Below are 20,534 nucleotides of genomic sequence, written 5' to 3'. Positions count from 1 at the left end.
CATGGGTTTTTTTGCTGCCACCTTGTATCACTCCACTTCCCTTAGGGCTTCAAAAATGAAGCTTTATTAGCCCAGGTAGCTACCGATAGGAAAAAATTCCTATAGTCTGTATTTTTCTGCAACAATAAAAATCAAAATTAACTTTTTGATGAACCTTGTACTTCTCAAACACTAGATTAATATTCAGCTTGGGGAAGGGAGGTTAAAAACCAGACTTGCAAAGCCTGAACAAGCATTTTTTTATTAAGAACACTGAACATGAAATGAAGAGTTGAAGCCTTCCTTTTTGACTGAAATAAAATCTGATCCTCAGAAGTACCTTGTAACCCAGGCAAGCTAGCTGCCTACCTACCCTGCCAAGGGTCAAAATAAACAGTTTTATCACATCCAGCCTGCTAAGTATACAATGGTTTAAGGGCAGTCCTCCTCTGCTGATTGCTGTTAAGAGAACCTTCCCCCTTCCCTGCCCCCAGATTAAGACAAAATTGTGTTATCAGGGTACAAGCAGTGGCAGCTTCCTTCAGGCCTATTTTCATTCAAGCAGCATTCTCTCACAGGAACAAGGATGTCATTAAAGTGAGATTGAACAGTACAGTTAAGACTAGGAAGCTGCTGCCACATTTTATCCATCTTATAAGCACTTTCACTCCTCTTTTCCTAACAGGGGTCAATAAAGAGCCTATTCCAAAGATTTCTAATGTTTTCCTGTCTATGCTATTAGGCCTCTTCCCGTGCTACTACAGCTTTCCTGCAACAGTAGGAGCTTTCCACACAGAACAGTCTTATGTTTCACTCAAATATTCACGTGAACCTTCTGAAAACAGAAAAGCTGAGACACGTAGTTTATAAAATCATCTTGCTTTCAGGTATTTGGCTCTAGGGGGCACTTACCTCTTCATGCTTTGTCTAAGTTCATCAGGTATTTTGCCTGTTTGTTTCTTTGAAGCACAGGTGCTCCTGGAAGAGAACTCTGCCCAGGTTTTCACCTTTGGCAGTCTGGTTACCAAATTTCAGAATACAGTGTTTGGTCCTTAAAAAAACCCAAAACCTGGAGGGAGTGAAAGGGAGGGACAGAGCCTATCACAATTCTACCCCTTAGAAAGGAGAAGTAGCATTAAAGGAGTAGTATTCAGTTGTTGGAGGGTGTGGTTTCATTTGTTGTTGTTTGTTGGTTTTTTTTTTAACTGAGGAAAGGAAATATCTGTTTTACAACATCAATTAAAAAAAAAAAAAAAAAAAAAAGCCTGAGGCAGGCAATACAGTCCTGCCAGCTTACACTTTTGTTTCTTAAGCTCTCCTGAGGATAATGAAGACAGACACAAAAATAATACAAACTGATAAGAGAACACAAAAAAAACCCCAAACCCAAAACCCCAGACCTTTTTATGATGAGCCTTGGCGCTTCTGGAGACTGCTTTGGATCTGTAAATTATGCCCTAGCACAATGGGGAGGCAAACCTAGTGCTGCAGGGGTCCCTAATGTAAGACAAACACCCCTCCCCCTTCAGTGTTCCCATCACCTTGTCATAAGCATTCAGGATAAATCCTCCTCTGACTGGTTCAGAGAGGAGCATCTGGAGTGAATAGCTGCCACAACACTTGGTCTTCACTCTGCATCTCTACAGGAGATAGTAAAGCTAAGGCAGCTCCTATTGCCGTGGGCCTTCAAGTTTGGTATGCATGCTGGAATGGCTATTAAACCCAGTTCATGAGCAGCCTAGGTATTTTAATATTATTTTCTAAGAGCGGAACAGCAGCAGCCCCTTCTGCACAAATTCTTGTTTGTCCACCTCTGTTCACTCGGAATTTACTAGTTCCCATTCCTAAATACCCCAAGCACAGCTGTTCCCAATGTCCATGTGGGGCTGGCTCTTCCTATGCCTCAAGTGCTGGCACAGTGATATTCAAAACTAAGATCTAGCAGACCTGCTGTAGCAAAAAGGGGTGAGGGCAGTTCCCTTTCAGGAGTCTGCTAAGACAGAAAGAGGTCCCCGTCACATCTTTATGTGGTACACAGGACAGGCATATTCAAAACCAGGAAGAAGGAAGGTGTTTCAAGGCCCCAGGTGGGAGTTTTCCTCCCCCTTGTAGCACCATTAAGAGACCAAGACATGGGCTTGGGCATGGCAGTTTCAATCAGTTAAATTCCTTCTCATTCTTCTTGAATGCAAGACCACAGGGGACTGTCCCATTCTTCCCTACCCCAGCAGGATGCTCCAAAGCTGGCAGCTGCCCTGGGGTCAAAGCAAAAGTGAGACCTCTGGCTTCAGAGCTGTTAGGTCTCCTTGAGGACATTGATCTTGGCACAGATCTTGAGAGCTGGTCCCAGCTTGATGTTCATGGCACTCATGAGATGTTCCTCCTTCAGAAGCAACAGGGCCTGGCCATCAATTTCCTGTGACCGAAACTCCTCGGCAATCTCCTGGCACCCTGTGAAACCAAAAAGCACCAGCGCTGAGAAACAGACGTGCCCTGGGCACTGCCCTCGTTTCCCACTCTTTGGGCCTCTGGCAGGTACAGAAAGCCAGCCAGGAATCCAACCAACCCCCTTCCCCACTCTAGTCCACAATCTGCCTGAGGACACAGGCTACTTGGGAAGTACAAGTCACCCATCTACTCCAATTCAGAAACATGTACAGAAGTAAAATAAAAGCACTGGGCACCACTGACACCACTTTCTTTCCAGAAAGAGAGCCAACAAATTGCCCCATGCTGCTGGATCACAGGGGTGCAGGAGAGGATCTTAACTGCACCTTGCAGTGATGAGATGAACTCGTACACTTCCTCCACACTCCAACGACTGGGATTGCTGGACAGGAAGACTGGGTTGATACCATGTAGATCTGGGGTAGGTGGTGCCATACTAGAGTTTGCCAGGTCCCTCTCTCCATGACTGGCCCTTACTGACAGGGGTCCTGGAGATGTAGGGGACAAAGCTTCATCATAGCTGGAGTTATCAGAGCCTCGACTTGAGTCTTCCTGGCCCTACAAGCCCATAGAAAAGAAAGAAAAAAGGTGTTTTGTGAGAGACTCACAATTACTAGGGTACAAAACAATACATTAGGAATAGCAGAAGATATCCCAACAGTCTGGGATAACAATCCCAACAATTCTCATACTATTGGTCCAGGAGCTCCAGGACACAGGAGCTCCCTCATGCCAGAAAGGACAGACTTCACTCTCGCCTCCCTTCCTCTCCCTTCTCCCATCCTCCCCAGTCCATTCCTCTTCTTCACATCAGTGCTGAAACTCATTCAGTTCTTCCATAATCTCAATCAAATCATTCAAGTGGAAGAATACTAATCAAATGGGAAAAGTGGATTGTTTTCTACCAAGGCCGTCAGCTGATCTCACTCACTGAAACCTCCGAGACACAGGCGGGAGCGAACACAGAGTGAACAGAACAAGTACAAATATGAATCCACTTTCTGCAGTTGATAAAACAGAACAGCTCACTGTGCCTTGTGCACAAACTGTCAGTCAGTGTGTACTTGTCCCATCCTGTATGACTACATCCACTGTGAGGAAGTGGTACATCCAGCAGTGACAACTTTCACACTGAGACCTGCCTTGCCGGAGGCAGAGCGCGCTGTGTCCTTACCCTGTGGCGCTTGCCCTGGATCTTTGTTCGAGCAATTTCAGAGCTGCTGCGCCGTGGTCCCCGTCGGCGCACACGAACATAGTTAGCTTCCTGGAATTCCTTCATCTTCTTTCTCTGCAGCCGAAACTGATGGCTGCAGCTAACATTGTACCTCAAATAAGTAGAAGCAGAGCAGCAGTTAGGAAACAGCAACTACCTAAACCTACTGCTTCTCCTTGCTCTAGATTGGGATAAAACTCCTCTTTACCATCAAGTTCCGTTCCTCCTCCTTCTAAGACTTCCCCTTGGAAGGAACCAGTCCAGACTTCTGACACAAGCACTATTTGGACACCAGAGTCTTGATCTAACATCTGAAGGGTCAATTAAGTCATTCCCCTAAGGGAAAAAAGACCCATAACAAGCACTCTGCTATCAATAGGAGGCAGCAATGACTAGTCTAACTTCTCCCCAGATTTCTTCCCAGTGCTCCCTTGTGTCTTCATCTAGTACAGATGCAGCATGCAGCAGACAGCTGCCAGTATGCATTCTCTTAGTCAGTCAAATGTACATTTGACTGAAGAGAGGTTCTTTGGAGACCCAGAACTTCCCCCTTCCCACTTTATTTTCTAGCAAGTCAGAAACCCTGTTTATACTCAACACCACATCAACCTCTCCAGACCTAGAAGCATCCACAAGTCATATGTGTCTTTGTCACACACACACACAATGAGTCCTAGAGGATGTCTGTGGCCAGTGCATCCCATGGAGGGAAGATCAGATGTACTGAAGTGTCATACACTACCCAGAGAAGGGGCACATGCCCAATTCTAGAGAATGCATAGACAGAAATTCTTTTACCTTTTAGCACAGGTCATGGAACAAAACCTCTTGGAGCCACGAAACTGGGTTGCTGGGGCATACTTCCCACAGTATTCACACTTCAGCAAGTTTGCCTTCTTGTCAAGCTCTAGTGAGATACAGAGACACACACCAGCTGACGATCTGAACTGAAGCAGATCCCACACAATGATTCCCCATTCCACTATTGTTCTGAGCACACAGATTCCAAGCTCTACTCTCTACTGAATCTGCTAAGCAGTTAGCTTGGGGAAGAAGCTGGGGAAAGAGGCAGAAGCTCCACTAGTTAGGACGCTAGGATACTGAACAGAGCAACTTATTTCTCCTTGTCAGTACTGTTTTGCTGAACAAGCGAAAAATAGCATATCCCTTATATCCTACAAGGTTGTGGGGGAAATCTCCACCATCACTGCGCACTCTGTTGTGTACACACATCCTTCACAGCCTTCAGAGTCATTAGAGACAAGTACAGTTCAGATTCTTCTGCTTACTACTGACACAGGGTATGTTAGATCATATGAACAACAACAAAGTATTGTCTTCTGGCCCTTAAAATCCTAGGTCCATTGCCTGAGTCTCTTAAGGAGTTAGCAGGAAGAGATACAAGTCTATAATGTATAAAGTTAGTAACACAGTATCAAAGAACAGAAACTTCCAGTAACACTAGCTAGGCCTCCTCCTGCCGAAACTCACCCATAGAAGCACTGTCCTCTCCCGGGGAATTGCTGGACAGGTTTTCACTCTGGCCTGAAGCAGCCTCTCCCTGCAGCGGTTTCTCAGATTCTTTCAGCAGCTGAGAACAACCCACCTGGACAGGAAGAGAAAGAACTGGGCCCATCAGTAAAGGATTCTCTGTGTCCACTGCACTCTGCAAGGTATACGCAACTTACACCTTATTACAACTCAGAAGAATCCCTCTGCTTACTACGGGAGAAGAGATGCTGAATGAAGTTATTACTCCTTCCTGACTCACAGACCTGGTGGTTCATTCAAAAATCACAAAGTACTATCTGCCTTGAATATCCTGCAATTCCGTGTTAACTGCATTTCCCCTTATTTGCTTTAACTTCACTTGCTATCTGTTCAAAATGCATCTTGCCCTTGCTAAAAGTCAGAGTGAGGAACCTTCTTACAATTCCTGCATAAATTATTGCTCTGGGGACTACTGGAGAAAACAGTTCCCATCACACTTGTTTTATTCCTTCCAACCCATTCTCTTTAATGCCACCACTTAATGCCTTGCTTCATGCATGACACCCCCCTCCTTTCCCTTCCTCTTCACTGTCTCTGTCTCAGGCTAAACATGCAGAGTTGGAATATGGGGAAAGAAACTCCTGTTCAAAGATGGAAGTCCACTATCTTCCCCAAGAGAGTGCTACACCTCCTTCTCCCACAGCAGCGAATCCCTACCGGAAAGGGCTCTGCTCCTTCCTGGATGACAAAGCCTTCAATGATGTGCGTGAGGATCTGGGGCTTGACGATGGCTTGTGGGGGTTTGGAGTCTCCCACCTGACGTGACACCATTGCCAGGTTTGGGGTGGGAGCAGAGGTGGGGGTGACTGATGCTCCTTCACTTGAGGTGGTATTTGGGGTTGCAATGGCAGCAGGATCAGATTTATCTGAAAAGTTAACAGCACAAGAGTCAGTTATCTTTGCTCGTCTACTTCAAATGGAATACAGGATCAGATCATTAGCACACAAAAGCAGAGTTCTCCTTTGTACCTCACCTCCAAGGCTGCTCTTCTCCTCCATGTTTTTGGGGCTGTCTGTCACAGGAGAGGACCTGGCAGGCAGGAGTGCAGTGACACCGGGCAACTCCTCCTTCTCCTCCTCTGACTCTGCCTTGCGTTTTACTGCTAAGGCCTGAGATTTGCTCTGTGTGAATAAAGAAAAACATATAAGCAGAGAGAGAAGCTCCAAAGCAAAGAACAAGACAGAACGAAGGCAAAAGGAAGATGCATCCTGCTCCATCATACTTCTTTTCCAGCCTGGTTCCTTTTCCTGGGGTTATCTTTAGCTCCCTCACAGTACTTACCTCTACTGAGGAACATTTTTGCCTTGCAGGGAGCAAAACTTGACTTCTACAATACAACTATGACTAGGATCTGGTGTCCCAATTCATGTTGACACATTGACATAATACCAAGACACCGTATAAACCTCAAAGGGTTATTCCAAGAAGAAAGAAATGGAATGGCAGTCACCCAGCAAGCTTTTCCAAACAAGCTTTTGGCTAAATCAGATCAGTTTCAATGAAGGAGAGTCAAAAGAGTAGGGGACACATGTTGGATGAGAGAAGACTTGTGTGTCCCCCAGCCTAAAAGTCACAGACAAATCCTGTGACACCTTCCTGAAGAAGCGGCCAGTTTAGAAAGAGTCTCAGCAACTGTCTGAGGATACCTGAGCTGGCAAAGTACTGTTGTCCCAGGGAGTTAGACAAGCCCTAGCTGAACAATTCACAACAGCATGGGTGAGGCCTGTGGAAAGTGAGCCATCTTTGTTTCCCCCTGCATAGCCTGTTGCTAGGGGACCCTCTGAGGCCTAGAGCCAGTGGCTGGTACCACATACCAAGGGGTCTCTGACCCAGAGGTATCCACACCTAGTGAGGAGAGGGGAGGTCAGTCTTCATGGCCCAGTCAGCCCTCGTCTCCTGAGAGAGACAGCAAAGAGGCCGGTTATTGTTTGTGTTGGGTTTGTGTGGCAAGGCTTTGGTAGCAGGGGGCTGCAGGAATAAATTCTGTGAGAAGACGCCAGAAGCTTCCCCCCACATCCAACAGAGCCAGTTCCAGCCAGGTCCAAGATAGACTTGCCGCTAGCCAAAGCTGAGCTCATCAGCAACAGTGGCAGCACCTCTAAGATAACATATAAGAAAGGGTAAAAAATACTGTGCAACAGCAGCTGGGAGAGAGAAGTGAGAACATGTGAGAGCAACAGCCCTGCAGACACCCAGGCCAGTGCAGAAGGAGGGGTCGGAGGTGCTCCAGGTGCCGGAGCAGAGGTTCCCAGCAGCCCGTGGTGAAGCCCACAGTGCGGCAGGCCGTGCCCCTGCAGCCCATGGTGGTTAGCAATGGAGCAGATCCCCACCTGCAGCCCCTGGAGGACCCCACACCAGAACAGGTGGATATCCAAAGGAGGCTGTGACCTTGTAGGAAGCCCACACTGGATCAGGCTCCTGGCAGACCCTGTGGAAAGAGGAGCCCAAGGTTGGGGCAGGTTTGCTGGCAGGATTAGTGACCCTGTGGGGACCCACGCTGGAGCAATCTGTTCCTGAAGGACTCCACCCACGCAAGGGACCCATGCTGGAGCAGTATGTGAAGAACTGCAGCCCATGGGAAGGACAAATATTGAAGAAGTTTGTGAATGACTATTTCCGTGGGAGGGATGCCACGCTACAGCAAGGAAAAAGCGTGAGGAGAAGGAGCGGCAGAAAGGAAATGTTATCAACTGACCACAACCCCAATTCCCCATCGTCCTGCAACACTCTCCCTCTCAGGGAGAAGGAGTAGAAGAGTCAGGAGTGAAGCTGAGCCCATGAAGAAGCAAGGGAGGTGATTTTTAGATTTGTTCCTATTTCTTATTATCCTACTGTGATTGACAATAAATCAGTTTCCCTAATTTAATTTTGTTTTGCCCGTGATGGTAAATGGGAAGTGATCTATCTCCCTGTCCTTATGTCTATCCATAAGCTCTTCAGTGTATTTTTCTCCCCTTGTCCTGTTATGAAGGGGGAGAAATAGAGCAGCTTGGTGGTCACCTGGAAGTGGCTACGGTCAACCCACCACATTGTTAAATGCAGTATTTAGTATATGATGTGGACACCTACCCCATCTGGGGCAGGGTCTGAGTCTCACCTATTTATTGCATGCAAACATTTGAATGATAATGTGGAAGAGAAATGCTTGTAGTCGGTAACCCCAAGGGTTGGATTGGAATTAAGTGTTTTAGAGAGGAAAAAGGTCTCCACATCCCTCTACCCAAACCCCTTACCCATCCCATCCCACTGACCTGGGCCTGGACTGTGACTGGTGTCCTAGGAATGAACAAAGAGAATCCATATGCTATTCTCCTTCTCAATGGTATCACTTACTGGCAACTGGACAGACTGCATGTAGAGTGCTGCTGGCATCTGAGCCACAACTGGAGAGGAGACTGGGCTCTTCACCATGTGGGCTGTGCCTTGAACTTGTGCCAAATTCACCCCTGTGGTGAGAGGATGAGCTTCCTGCGAGGATGCCGGAGCTGAAGATGATGACGGGGAAGCAGCATGGGCTTGGGAAACAGGCTGGACCACGGCTGGCATTCCCCGAGATGTCGGCACTGCTGCAGCAATCTGAGCCAAACCCAGTGCTTGGGCTTGGCCTGAGCCCTGCTGCCGAGTACCCACCACCTGCACCGGGATGTGTGGTGGGGGCTGCTGCGTTGCTGACATTTTGGCAGGCCCAAGCTGAGGTGGTTTGATGGGGGTGACCAGAGATTTCGACTGAATTGGAACAGGTGACTTGGTGACTGGCTGGCAAGGACTGTCCTGCTGGAGCTGCACAGGTTGTGGCTGGGACTGCAACATGGGTTGCACCACAAGGGTCTGAGCCTGCTGCTGGTTTTGAGGTGGACCCTGCTGCTGTGGAGGTTGAGCTTGTTGCTGCTGTTGGGTCAGAGATGGCGCTTGCTGCTGTTGGGCCAGCTGAAGATGGGTGGCTGTGTGGAGGAGCTGGGACTGGCGATGCTGGAATTGCTGCTGGTGATGAATGGCGATCTGCTGCTGGATCACCACCTGCTTCTGCAGGTGGATCTGCTGCTGCTGCTGGATCAGCGAGTGCGGCTGGATCTGTGTATATGTGGCTATACAAACACAGCGGGGAAAAAAAGGAGAGCACAAAAGTTAGCAACAGTGCAGCTGCGAACAACAAAAAGAAGGCTGGCAGTCACTGCACTGGTTTGAGTCGTTAAGCTCCAAAGTGACTGCCAGCTTACTGGCAAAGGACACGAGGGACTAAATCAGCTTCTGTTGCCAACAGAGAGATAATCCCTACAGACAAGCCCCCAGGAGCCCCGAGGCCAGGAGGCCTGTTGGAAGACCTCTCACCAAATGGCACTCTTGCAAAAGCCCAGTGGGCTCAAAGAGAAGGAACAGGTCTGCACTCACCTGAGCTGATCAATGTCTGGCTGGGTGCTGGTGTAGCGGTCCTGGTCAGGTTCATGCCCACTGTTTGCTGCCCACCGCTGTCCGTTTCACCCTTCTTTGTGGCTGCATTCTCTGTCTCCGTCTGGCTTCCCTGGCTGATGGTCACAGCCTGAGCAGCTGCTACCGGTAACGGCTGAACCACCCCCGTGCCTTTCCTTTGGCAACTGCCAGCAGCACCTGCCGAGGAGGTCTGGCTCAACGCGGCTGAGGTCTGGCTCCCACCGCTTGCCACCACACCCCCGGTGACACCATTGCTGCCTGCTGCCCCCTGGCTCAAGTTGAGGGACTGGCCTGCGCTGGCGGAGGAGGCCTGAGCCACCGCCAAGGACTGGCCCGTGCTGGTGGCCTGCGGTAAGCCCGAAGCCTGGGAGCTTCCTGGCAGAGCTGCCTTCTGAGCAGAGCCTTGGAGCTGGGCGTTAGCGGCTGAGGTCTGCTGGCTCCTCACAGCCAGGTTCTGCACCTAGAAACACATACGCAAAACAGAATCCCTTTGCTTCATGTATGCTACTTGCTGGAATTTTGGCAGAGAACTCATCAGCAACATGCTTTACCGGGACGCAGGCTAAGCAGATGCTTCAAGTCTCATGTGGGGAGCTGGCTAACACTGCAGGGCAACGCTCAGGTGCAGCCCTCCCCAGGAAACACCGCCTGAACTCCTTCCTACCCCACCTCTGATGGAAGTTAAAAATCTCGTGGCACTTTCTGGACAGCATATGAGGACACCACCATTCTCTGAGGCATGGGACAGCCTTCAGACCTGCCTGCCATGCCTTTGCACAGCAGTCCAGCATGGCTCTAAAAGCACTGAGATGCCCCTTTAAAGATCAGTCACTCCTTTTCAATTTTTATGCCACCTGTCTCCTCCCCCTGTGCAGGGCTTTCCACTCAGCAGGCCCACAGATCTACTTGTGGCCTGCAGCCCCTTCTGATTTCACCAGTTCCTCTGCACCTTGGTGCTGCCATCCTCTGTATTTACTCCTCCTCCAAATCCAGTGTTATCTTCAACTTTGATCAAGGCTGACTTTCCTACAAAGAAAGTGCTCCAGACAAAAATATGAAGTAGCTGGAAATCCCAAGAATGACTGGGATAGGACAAGGAAAACAAGAAGCCATGGCAGCTCCCTGACCCGGAGAATTACTTGTAGATGAATGCAGGAGCTAAGACCTTGTGGCCTGTTCAGTCTATGGCATCTTTACAACAAACCAACTGGGTGAAGGAATACTACTGCTGGCAAAGACTCTTCATTGCAGAGTGACTGAAAATTGGACACAGAACCCAACAATTCTTTTTACACAAGGACAATTGAGAAACTGTGAAGATGTGATTGATCCAGCCTGTGGCTCACCCCAGAAGTTTTAAGCAGAAATGAATCCCATCTCCGGAGGTAAAAAGCAAACATGAAAAAAAAGTGGCAAGAGAGAACAGAATCTCCTGCCTACACACGGACACAGTTGGGGATAAAATAAGAGCTAATCTGCTATACAGGGACGGCTGGAGACAAAGACCAGAGTGCGGGGTGAGAGCGAGCAGGGGAAGGGGAGGGCTCTGGGAAGGGGTGCCACTGACCTGGTCTGTGTCTGCATGGACCCCAGGAGACTGAGTGGGTGGTACCTCCTGCTGGACAGCGGCCACAGCCCCGTTGGGCATCAGGATGAGCTGGGAGGCAAGAGGCACATTGCGGCCCAAGGTCCGGTTTACCTGCAACAGGTTCCCCAGCTGTGGCTGTTGAGGGAGGATCAGGTGATGTGGAATGAAAGGAACGGAGGGGAAGAGAGAAAGAAAGATAGCGAACCACAAGAAAACAGATTACAAAGCAACACTGGGCTGCAATGTCACACATTGCAAAACCCCCAACCCTCCCTGCACTGCAACACTCAACATACCCCTCAGGAGCAGGAAACTCGGAACAGTTTCCTTATGGAAACAAGCACTCTTCATCAAACATGTGCCTGGGCCAACTATCACAGACTGCCCAAGGCTGGCTAAAAGCCTGGGGTATCACTGAATTTTCAGATGTATATCTGGGAGTGGTTGAGAAACAGCGATAAAAAACATACGTCCAAGACCAGGGTTACTTAAAAATAAAGGGATTACAATCTGTATCTAAAGTCAACTGAGACACACAAAATGTTTTTCAAGTAGGTAACCAAGCCCCAGACTGACAATATAGTCAAGACTAATGTTTTCTATTTAGCAGCACTTCAAAGCAATTAAAAGGATGACATATTTGTTCATGTTGACTTATGTTTCTAGACTTACTTGAATTCTGATTTACATCCCTAAGCTCAGCAGTGGTAGAAGAAAGTAATTTACCATATATCTGTTCCAGCATTGAACCAGAAGAGTAGTTTTATTTCTGTGAGCTATATTCAAGTCTAGGACATATTTTTCATATTTACACTCTAGTGAGAAGTGCCATGGGATCTTTAACATCTATGCAGAGCAGAGACAAACACAGTTCCTAACAATCTCACATGAGCCACGTAATACAAAGCTCATCTACCCTCAAAAAGCTTAGCACAGAGCCAAACTCGCAGGTTCACGGACAGGAGCCTCCCCATCTGAATTTAAAATACAGTGCATCATCCTTAAAGCTAGAGTTAGTCCAAATGTGTTGGTAATCCCAAGCAGTGAAACACTGGAACGGCTAGGCAGTGGGGTTCATGCTCAGGACACATTTTGTGTACACATCTCTTACCCGGAGATACATCTGGGCCTGTGACTGGTTTAGAGGCGGTGAGGTGGTATTCCCAAGAAGCACAGACTGCGTTAGGGTTGTGGCACTGGGGGAACTCACGCTCTGTGACCGACTGATCAGCTGAGCAGCTGATGTGGTGGCTAGGTTGATCTTAAAAACAGAGAAAAGCCCAAAGTCACATATGAAGAGATGGAGGAAAGGAAATAAGTACACATTCACTTCCTGGGATCCAGCCAGAACATTTTACAGTTTTTTTCCTGTATCCCACAGGGAACCAAGAAGAAAAAAGTTCTTGTCTTAGAGGCTAAGCAATGTAAACTAGCCAAAGCCCTGGATGCTAACGTCATTTGTATGCTGAGCTTGAATATCACCGTTAGCATGCAACTGCAATAAAAGATCCAAAAGAAATACGTCATTTTCTCAAGCAAAGGAAAAAAGCCCACAAAGTAATCTCTACCCTACCAACTCATCTCTCTGAACAAATCCCAGTTCCTGAATACTACAAAACTGACTTACTCTCGTTCAACCAAATACTACTCTGCCCAAGAAGAAAAAAAGCATTCCCTTTCAGGCTGCTCACGACTCCTTCTTAGAAGTTCTGATGCTTTTCTAGTCCATGACAACATAGCCCCAAAGCGTCAAAGAGAGATCAGTGTCTACCTTTCCAGCTAAGAGGCCTCTCCCTCTCAGAAACCTCCTCTGGTCTCCTCAACCCCCACCAATAATGATAGCACCCCAAATCCTCAAAGTTGTCTGCATCTTGTGGGTTCCCAGCATTCTTAGAAGCTGTGTTTCCCTGGCTGACTGCCTTCCTAAAAGACAAAGAGGAAAAAGAAGAACGGGAAGGGGTGGGAAGGAGGCTTTGACGTGTGAGGGAGCAGTTACTTACAGAGGCCTGAGTGGTGGTGGTCTGTTGCGGGGTGCTGGTGTTGGGGGAGCTGGCTTGTCTACTGGCTGCAATCGTAGCCTGCAAGAGAGATTGACAGAGAAATGAGTACTTGGAACAAACTTTTCAATCCAGCCCAAATATTTAGCTTTGTCACAGCTCCTAGTCCTATCACCATCTTCTCCCATTCCCAAGAACAGGGGCACGATCTAGCCACTACAGATCTCTGCCATGCCCTACAAATCAGTTGCAGCAACGCAGCAAGGCATCTCCTCTTCCCCAAGCAGTTCAGTCCTGTACGCTACCTGAGGCAGTGGACAACAGACCCTTACCGTGCATGACCCCCAGTCCTTCCACACGTGGGTACACACCCCACTGTTGCCCCAGCTTGACATGCCACACACGGCAACCCTCATGCTGCAATCCACCATTAACACCCAGACGTTCCCCACAGTATTAGCAATTTGCTGGGCTATTTCAGCAGTTTAGCATCAATGCAATGACACTAAAATACCTACTAAAAAAAACATCCAAGTAACAAATTTCAGATTACAGTACATACGGTTCATGGAGCAACATAAATATTGTTAGATTAATTTTTTTCCCCCTTCTATGATCCCACAGGAATTCCATTCTATGACTTCAGTTAGTTTTATAACTAAGATGTGTGTGAAACTGGTGAGAGGATTCCATTCCCTCTATGCTGTAAAACTGCAGGTAGGGATTTTGAGAACTTAATCCTGAACTAACAGCCAAGGAGATACTCCAACAGCTAGCGATGGAGATATTGTTACACAGAAAGAAATGTATTCACATGGCACATAATCCATCTTCAACTGGTGATAAAGTCTGGTAGGTGAGCTAAGTTGCTAAAGAAAACAAAAAATCACTCAATTATGCATCATAAAATATCTCAATTTGTATAAACATATCTCAGATGAAGAAACACTCTCCTGGCTGGACAAGGTTTATCCCAGATCCCTCTTGCTAGTAACTGGTAAAGAAAGCATGTGCTACTAAGTTTCAAGACAGAAAATTCAGAGGATACCTCCTGAAAGTTCACACACAGAAGACCATGTTTATTCTCTGAGAAGTAACAATTCAGGGTTCGCTTTAGTAGTTTTTAAACACTACTCCATCCACTGCTGATTTAACCACCCATCTTTTATTTAAAGAAGGTGCAAGCACTAAAGTGCAAGTTTCCTGATGGGGATGCCAAATTCTATCTTCCCCTGCTCTGTATCTGAAAACCAGATGTATCCTTCCATCAGGCTTCCAGTTTACTAGCTGTATTAGCTTTAAACGTGTTTAGGGACTCATTGTCTCACTACAGATCAGGATGACCTCAGTGCACAAGCCACTTTATAAAGAGAGAATCTCTGGATCTTCCCTAGAGAGCGATCCAATTTGTCTCCTTCTGCCCCTTGGCAACTCACCTGCTGGACAGCAGCCAGGCTGTGAAGCTGTGCACTGTTAAGCTGCTGCTGCAGCATAAACTGATGAAAGTACTGGGCTGCATTGGGCTGTCTCTGGAGTGCCTGCAGGGCCTAGAGAAAGAGGAAAACCAACAGTCAAAAATAGCGTGCCCTTGAAATGCGATTAGAGAAAGCAATGAAGGAATAAATAACAGCCATGAGACCATCCCTAGACCCCATGAAAAAAGCAAAGTCACTAGATTAGCACATCAAAATATGTAGTACAGCTACAAAGTTGGTAACACACTAAATCACATGTGTATTCCAGGACAGCAGGAAGCACACTTGCCAGACTTTAATAAACTCCAGGAATTTGGGGATGTGTGCTCAAGCAGGTAGACAAGTGTTCCAGTATAGTATGTATATGGAGGATATATATTTTATAGAGGAACTGGGATGATAAACTGAATGACTTGCTCTAGAACAGCAGGCTAAAATCAATCTATTGGATCATGGTATGGATTAATTCTAAGAGGCTGGATACTGCACACTTACAAAACATGAAGCACAGTATCGAGCTACAGGAACTAAACATCAGGCCTAGCACAAGAATTTTTGAATCTGAATACCTGACACTCCTTCAACCATGGTCCCACCTTGACACGACAACTCAAGAGAAATGCAAAAGGGCCCACCAACTTCTACTGATGCACATGCCATCCCAGAAGATAACCATGTCTCACCTGCACTGCCTGTCGCTCATAGAGAGACATCTGCGATATCTGAGGACGGGTGCTTCCTCCAGAACTGGAGCTCCCACTGGTGGAGCTGGAGTTCTGCTCACTTTCGGTCTCCATGGTGACAGGATCCCAAGAGCTCAGGCTGAGACAGACTCCAGATCTACATCGAGAGAAGTGGGAACTAAGTCAGGCTAGAGAAAGAACCAAACTGTACTTCACAGCATTACACAGCCTTTTTTTACTGGAATATCCCAGTACCAGTATCCACACACAGCTTTGCAACATCACAGGGGGCCGGGGATGCCAGGGTTCTGAAATCACCCAGAAATTACACTCATGGTTCAAATCTTTTATTACCAGTCAGAAATGTAATGCACACATTCTCATGTTTTTATTGCCATGCTACAGATGGAATCTACAGCATCCTGAACTCCTTTAGAAGGCAGCAGAGTGAAGGAGCAGCTGCAGCTCATTCAATCATTTGGTTACAAACCTGATCACCTCTCCTTCAAGGGAGGCTAGTGAACTGAGGCAAATCGCGCTGTGCTTCCAGCCTCCCACTGCACTTTGGCAACTTCTGATCCTCTCTTCCTCCAGTCCCACAAGAGCTATAATTATCCCACAACTCTGCTGCCCTAGTGCAGATATACCAGCTTGGTCCTTCTCCCAGTTTAGGCCCCCAGCCCTAGACCATTTCTTTCTTTCTCTGATCACGTGGACTTTCCAGCTACTTCTCATTCCCGACAGACCGTAACTTGGAACATTAAGAGTGGAAGCTGGTATCTGTGCTGGCAAGTTGCTTTCAGGAGGACCAGAGTCAGAAGCAGAGTGAATGAAGGGTTCACTGGCAACACTTGTGAGGGGAAAGCTGCTAAAGAGGTTACACAGAGCTAGAGAGATCTTCCAGCAGCAGAAGGATGAGTTGCAGTGAATCACAGAACTGAAAAAGGACTGAAGAAGCTTTCATCAGCCAAGAGGAGGAGAAGCGAGACTGAAGAGAGTGCTTAGCAGAAGAGTAACACATTGGGATGATCAGGGAGTTTCCACCAACAAGAAACACAGGCTACACAGGGAGTAATGGTAGGAGGGGTTAGAGTCAGAAAAGGGAAAGCGCAAAAGTGATTATTCAACAGAATTCCACTGAAAAAATTTTGACTTTTTAGAAGGATATCATTCCACGGAAGATAAAAAAAAAAAAAACTTCTGATAGCCTGTTTGTTTTCCAAAACACCAGCTGGCTCCCCTACAATATATCCAAGAGACCTCTAAATTAGCTTCCAGGATCCCACAGCATCAGCACAGTCCCTGTGGCAAGACCTTTTCAAATCCAGGCATTTCGAGCTTCACAGGCTTCACCAAACGCAACTTTTTCCAGATGCATAAACAAACAGACCAGTGCAGCAGAAAAGGAGCTGCAACAATAGTCTTGACCAGACAACTTTTTCAATTCTGGAAAGGTGTTAAAGGCAGCAGACAAATTCAAAGTGGGGCAACAGCATTAGCACTGCAGAGGATGGCTGGCTAAATCAGGGAATTGCTGCTCCAAACCTGTGCCTCAAAATCTGGAAAAATCTACAACTGACAAACAGATAGCTGCTGCTCCAGTGCCATCTTCCTCGTGCATCTTTACCTCTGCCCTCAAGTCCTGCCCAAGTATCTCCCTGCTAATCCAACGCTGGCTTCCCACACTGCTTCAGCAGTGGCAGTCGGGAATTGTGCCCTGCCATCATCTTCTCAACTGAGACAGTCCCCCTCCTCCTAACCGGCCACTGCAGCTAGAAATGGTTGGTCAATAAGCCTATCTAAACTATAAAAGCTCTGGAGAAGACAATTGCCTTAAAGATCTTCTCCAGGGGGCAGCACCATAAAAAGTAAATTAAGCCTGAAAATAAATGAATAGAGAAGGGAGAGAATACAGACTTTTAGAAAGAAAGAAACTGTGGCAGATAAATTAAGTCCTTTGAACAGGGTCAAAATGCAAATCAGAGTGAAACTACACACATTACACCAAGTCACCAAGTTATCTAGTAGCTCAGCTACCATTAGGAGACCATTTCTGTTCCCTTAGCCACCCTCAACCTCCCTGCGCAGGTTACTTGCAGCCTTTACGTTTCTGGCGCTCACTAGATCAACTCGTTCACTGTCCAGAAAAGCTGTCCTAAACATCAGTTCCTGCCAGATCAGTGAGTTGAATTAGCTCACTTGTGACGCCGCAAGTGCCAGCGAGGGAAAAAAAGGCAACTAATGTTTAGCTTGGCTGTAGCACATATCCTTACCCTGCACAGCTGCACCAGAAGGAGAAACCTGGCTTCTGACTTGGTGCTCTGCTCCACCAACTGTGTTCCCTCAATAAACGGCACCATTGATTCTTAAGATTTCCAGCATTTTTGAGAGCTCCACATCGATCTAGATCATCTTAAAACCAGGCCCTAGCACAAACAGAATCCTACTGAGATGCCTCTGGGATGAGAAGCACAAAAAATTTTTGGTCTCTGTGTAGGCAGAAGGCTTTTTGGGGGTGTGGATAGAGAAGCAGTCTCCCTTTGCAGAAGGACGGTAAGAATTTTAAGTCGCTCACAGCAAGCAGGGTTATCCAGCAAAACCATTTCCAAACACAAAAGTGAAAAGGCACAGTATTTCCCCAGGCAAGTTCATCTAAGGATGCGGCTCCATGTTAGTGTAATCCAATCCAAACACAGGCTATTCCCACACAAAATAGCACGGATTACACCCTCTCCTCTCCTGCAAGCACATCTTCCAGCACCCTCCTCTTGCAAAAACCTAGCGATCACTGTGCTATCAGATCGCTTGACTCAGCTAGCGGCTCCACGAGACGGATAACCTACTAAAAATTATTAAACGTGGGTTTTCCAAATAGACTTGAGTTAACCAGCTCACCTTGCAAAGGTAAGGAGTAGTTCCCAAGAAAACAAACAAGACCAACGAAATTACTGGAAATTAACCTTTAGAGCTGAACCCCTAAAAGCCAGTCAGCGAAGGATACAAAGGCCTATTAATGCCATGGCAGGAATGACAGCACTGCAGAGAGGACGGGAAGGAGAAGGGAGAAAACGAGCTCCCGGAGCAGCACGAGCATCAGTACGCGGGCCAGGCCGGAGCCTCGGCACACAGCAGGAGCACCACAGGTGGCTCGTCCACAAGTTTCTGACCTTCCCCGAGCACCAGAGCTGCAGAGCCAGGCCAGGCATCCACTCCGGTCACGGAGCACCGGGCAGGAGCCAGCGAAGTTTTACTCCTTCGCCCCATCCATTCCTGCCGGCACGTGACTGCAGCCTGCGGAACGTTATCGAACCTTACAACCGAGTTTCTCGAGGGTGAAGCGCCACACGTAAGATTCGCACAGGTTTGCCCACAGCTTGTGGGGAGGAAAATGAGCAGCCAGGGCTGCGGCACACCCCCTGCCCCGTTACTATAGCTCCCCACTGCCCGGTTTCCCAGCCACGCCAGCAGAGGCGTGAAGCTGCCGGGACACCCGAACTCTGCCACGGGATGCTCCGGGACCAGCAGCAGGCGCGACCCCCCGGCCCGCCCCCCCCCACGCCGCCGTGCTCGCCCTTCCCCGCCGAGCGCCTGGCCCGGCCGGCGGGGCCGCAGCCGCCCGGGGCGGGCGGGGGGTGCAGCGCGGCGGCAGCCCCCCCAGGCTGCCGGCAACTCCGGCAGCAAAGTTAAGGCGGCTGCGGGCATGCAGGCGCCCGACCCGCCCGCAACACGTACGTACCGGGCGGGCAGCCCCGCCGCGGCGGGAGGCGGGGACCCGCCGCAGGATGCCCCGCGGGGAGCTGGGGAAAGGCGCGTGTCTGACGCCCGGCCACCGGCGGGGGGAGCGGCGGCTGCCCGGGAGGCGCGAGCGGGGCTGCGGCGGGGGAGTTGTTCCCGGCCGCTGCTCCCGGGGCCGGGCCGGGCAGACAATGGCTGCTCCGCCGCCGCTGTCAACTTCCAGCCCGCCCCGGCCCCGGGGAACTCTCCCCGCCGCGGCCGCCCGCGCCCCGGGCCCGGCCTCACCTGCAGCCGCCGCAGCAGCGGCACGGCACGGCACGGCACGGCGCTGCCCCGCTCCGCTCCACTCCGCTGCCGCTCCCGCACCCGCGGCGGCGCCCCCCGCCCCGCCGGGAGCCCCCGCGCCCGCCCGAGGGACCCGCGCTGCCGGCGTTACCGGAGCCCCTCGGGCCGCCACCGCCGCCTGACACGCCCCCCGCGCGGGCAGCCAGGCCGGGCCCCGGCCGGGCGGGGCGGGGCGGGACGGGGCGGGGCGGCGCCGGGGGCCCCGTTGTTGGGGAGGGCGGGGCCGGGGGCGTTACCTGGCGGAGGCTCCCGGCGGGCCCGGCCGCGGCCTGGCGGGGCAGCCCCGGGGGGGGCCGGGCGTGGGGCGGCGGAGGCGGGGCCACACACGCGCGCCGCGCCCCGGCCGGGTCCCCCTCCCCTGTTGTAATTTTTTTTTTTTTTTTTTTTTTTTCTTTTTTTTTAAATCTTGGCCCCTGGGGCTCCCCGCCGCTCCGTCACTTCCTCCCTCGAGGCGCTTCCGGGCACGTGACCCCCTTCCCCGGGCGCCGCTTGCCGTTGCCCTGGTGACGGCGGCCGGGGCCTGGCGGGAACGGCGGGGCCTCGCCTGGGGACGGGGCTGTCGGGGCCCGGCCCGCTCACCCGCCCGGCCCCGCCGGGGAGGGGGTCTCGGTCGCGGGCTCCTGCGGGGGAAGGGGACCGAGGCTCCCGGATGAGCTCCGCAGCCCGGCCGCGCAGCAGGCGCAGAGCGCGGCTCGCCGTTCAGCGCCCATGTCCTCCGTGCTGGGACACCCTTTGCGATCGGTGCTTCTGGCGACGGGTTAACCTTGCTAGACATGAGCGGGCTTGCGTAGGTTGTGAAATGCCTGTCTTGGTACCTGGAACAAGCTTTGATGAACAAACGGGACCCAGCGGTAGTAACGGTGCCTGAGGGGGCGCTGGCCAGGTCACATAGAGCACATGGGGAGGTGCGCAGTGGAAACCCCCACAAACAGGGTGAAGACGCCACGGTGCCAGAGCTTGCTGGCAACTTCTAGAAGAGAAGCTGCACGGTGCAGGCACTGGGGCCTCGCTTCCCTTGATTACTCTCAAAGCACATCAGTTCTGTCAGTTGCCTGGCTTAGGGTAAGAGCAGTCGATTGAGATAAACTTGG

General features: G+C 49.8%; 1 protein-coding gene across 1 annotated transcript; it reads right to left on the bottom strand.

The window, feature by feature from the left end:
- Positions 1 to 222: 222 nt before the first annotated feature.
- PHC1 (polyhomeotic homolog 1) lies at positions 223 to 19,495 on the bottom strand. The gene is made up of 15 exons (XM_040595075.1): positions 19,384 to 19,495; positions 15,364 to 15,520; positions 14,642 to 14,752; positions 13,209 to 13,286; positions 12,320 to 12,469; positions 11,188 to 11,343; positions 9,582 to 10,080; positions 8,526 to 9,277; positions 6,166 to 6,313; positions 5,849 to 6,057; positions 5,132 to 5,246; positions 4,439 to 4,547; positions 3,602 to 3,752; positions 2,754 to 2,985; positions 223 to 2,430 (listed from the first exon to the last, which is right to left on the bottom strand). Exons 2-15 carry the CDS (start codon positions 15,475 to 15,477, stop codon positions 2,276 to 2,278), a joined length of 2,979 nt encoding a protein of 992 aa, XP_040451009.1. The 5' UTR covers positions 15,478 to 15,520; positions 19,384 to 19,495; the 3' UTR covers positions 223 to 2,275.
- Positions 19,496 to 20,534: the final 1,039 nt, after the last annotated feature.

The sequence above is a fragment of the Falco naumanni genome, chromosome 5, assembly GCF_017639655.2.
Source record: "Falco naumanni isolate bFalNau1 chromosome 5, bFalNau1.pat, whole genome shotgun sequence".
Taxonomy (NCBI): domain Eukaryota; kingdom Metazoa; phylum Chordata; class Aves; order Falconiformes; family Falconidae; genus Falco; species Falco naumanni.
Note: the sequence above shows the minus strand (reverse complement) of the source record. Positions and strands in the feature narration are given on the sequence as shown.

Coding starts and splice junctions, on each gene's coding strand:
- PHC1 (XM_040595075.1), bottom strand. CDS start 15,477: ATGGAGACCGAAAGTGAGCAGAACTCCAGCTCCACCAGTGGGAGCTCC. Junction 5,247..5,848: donor AAGGAGCAGAGCCCTTTCCG/GTAGGGATTCGC, acceptor CTTCCTGTCCAG/GTGGGTTGTTCTCAGCTGCT. Junction 3,753..4,438: donor TCCATGACCTGTGCTAAAAG/GTAAAAGAATTT, acceptor TACTTATTTGAG/GTACAATGTTAGCTGCAGCC.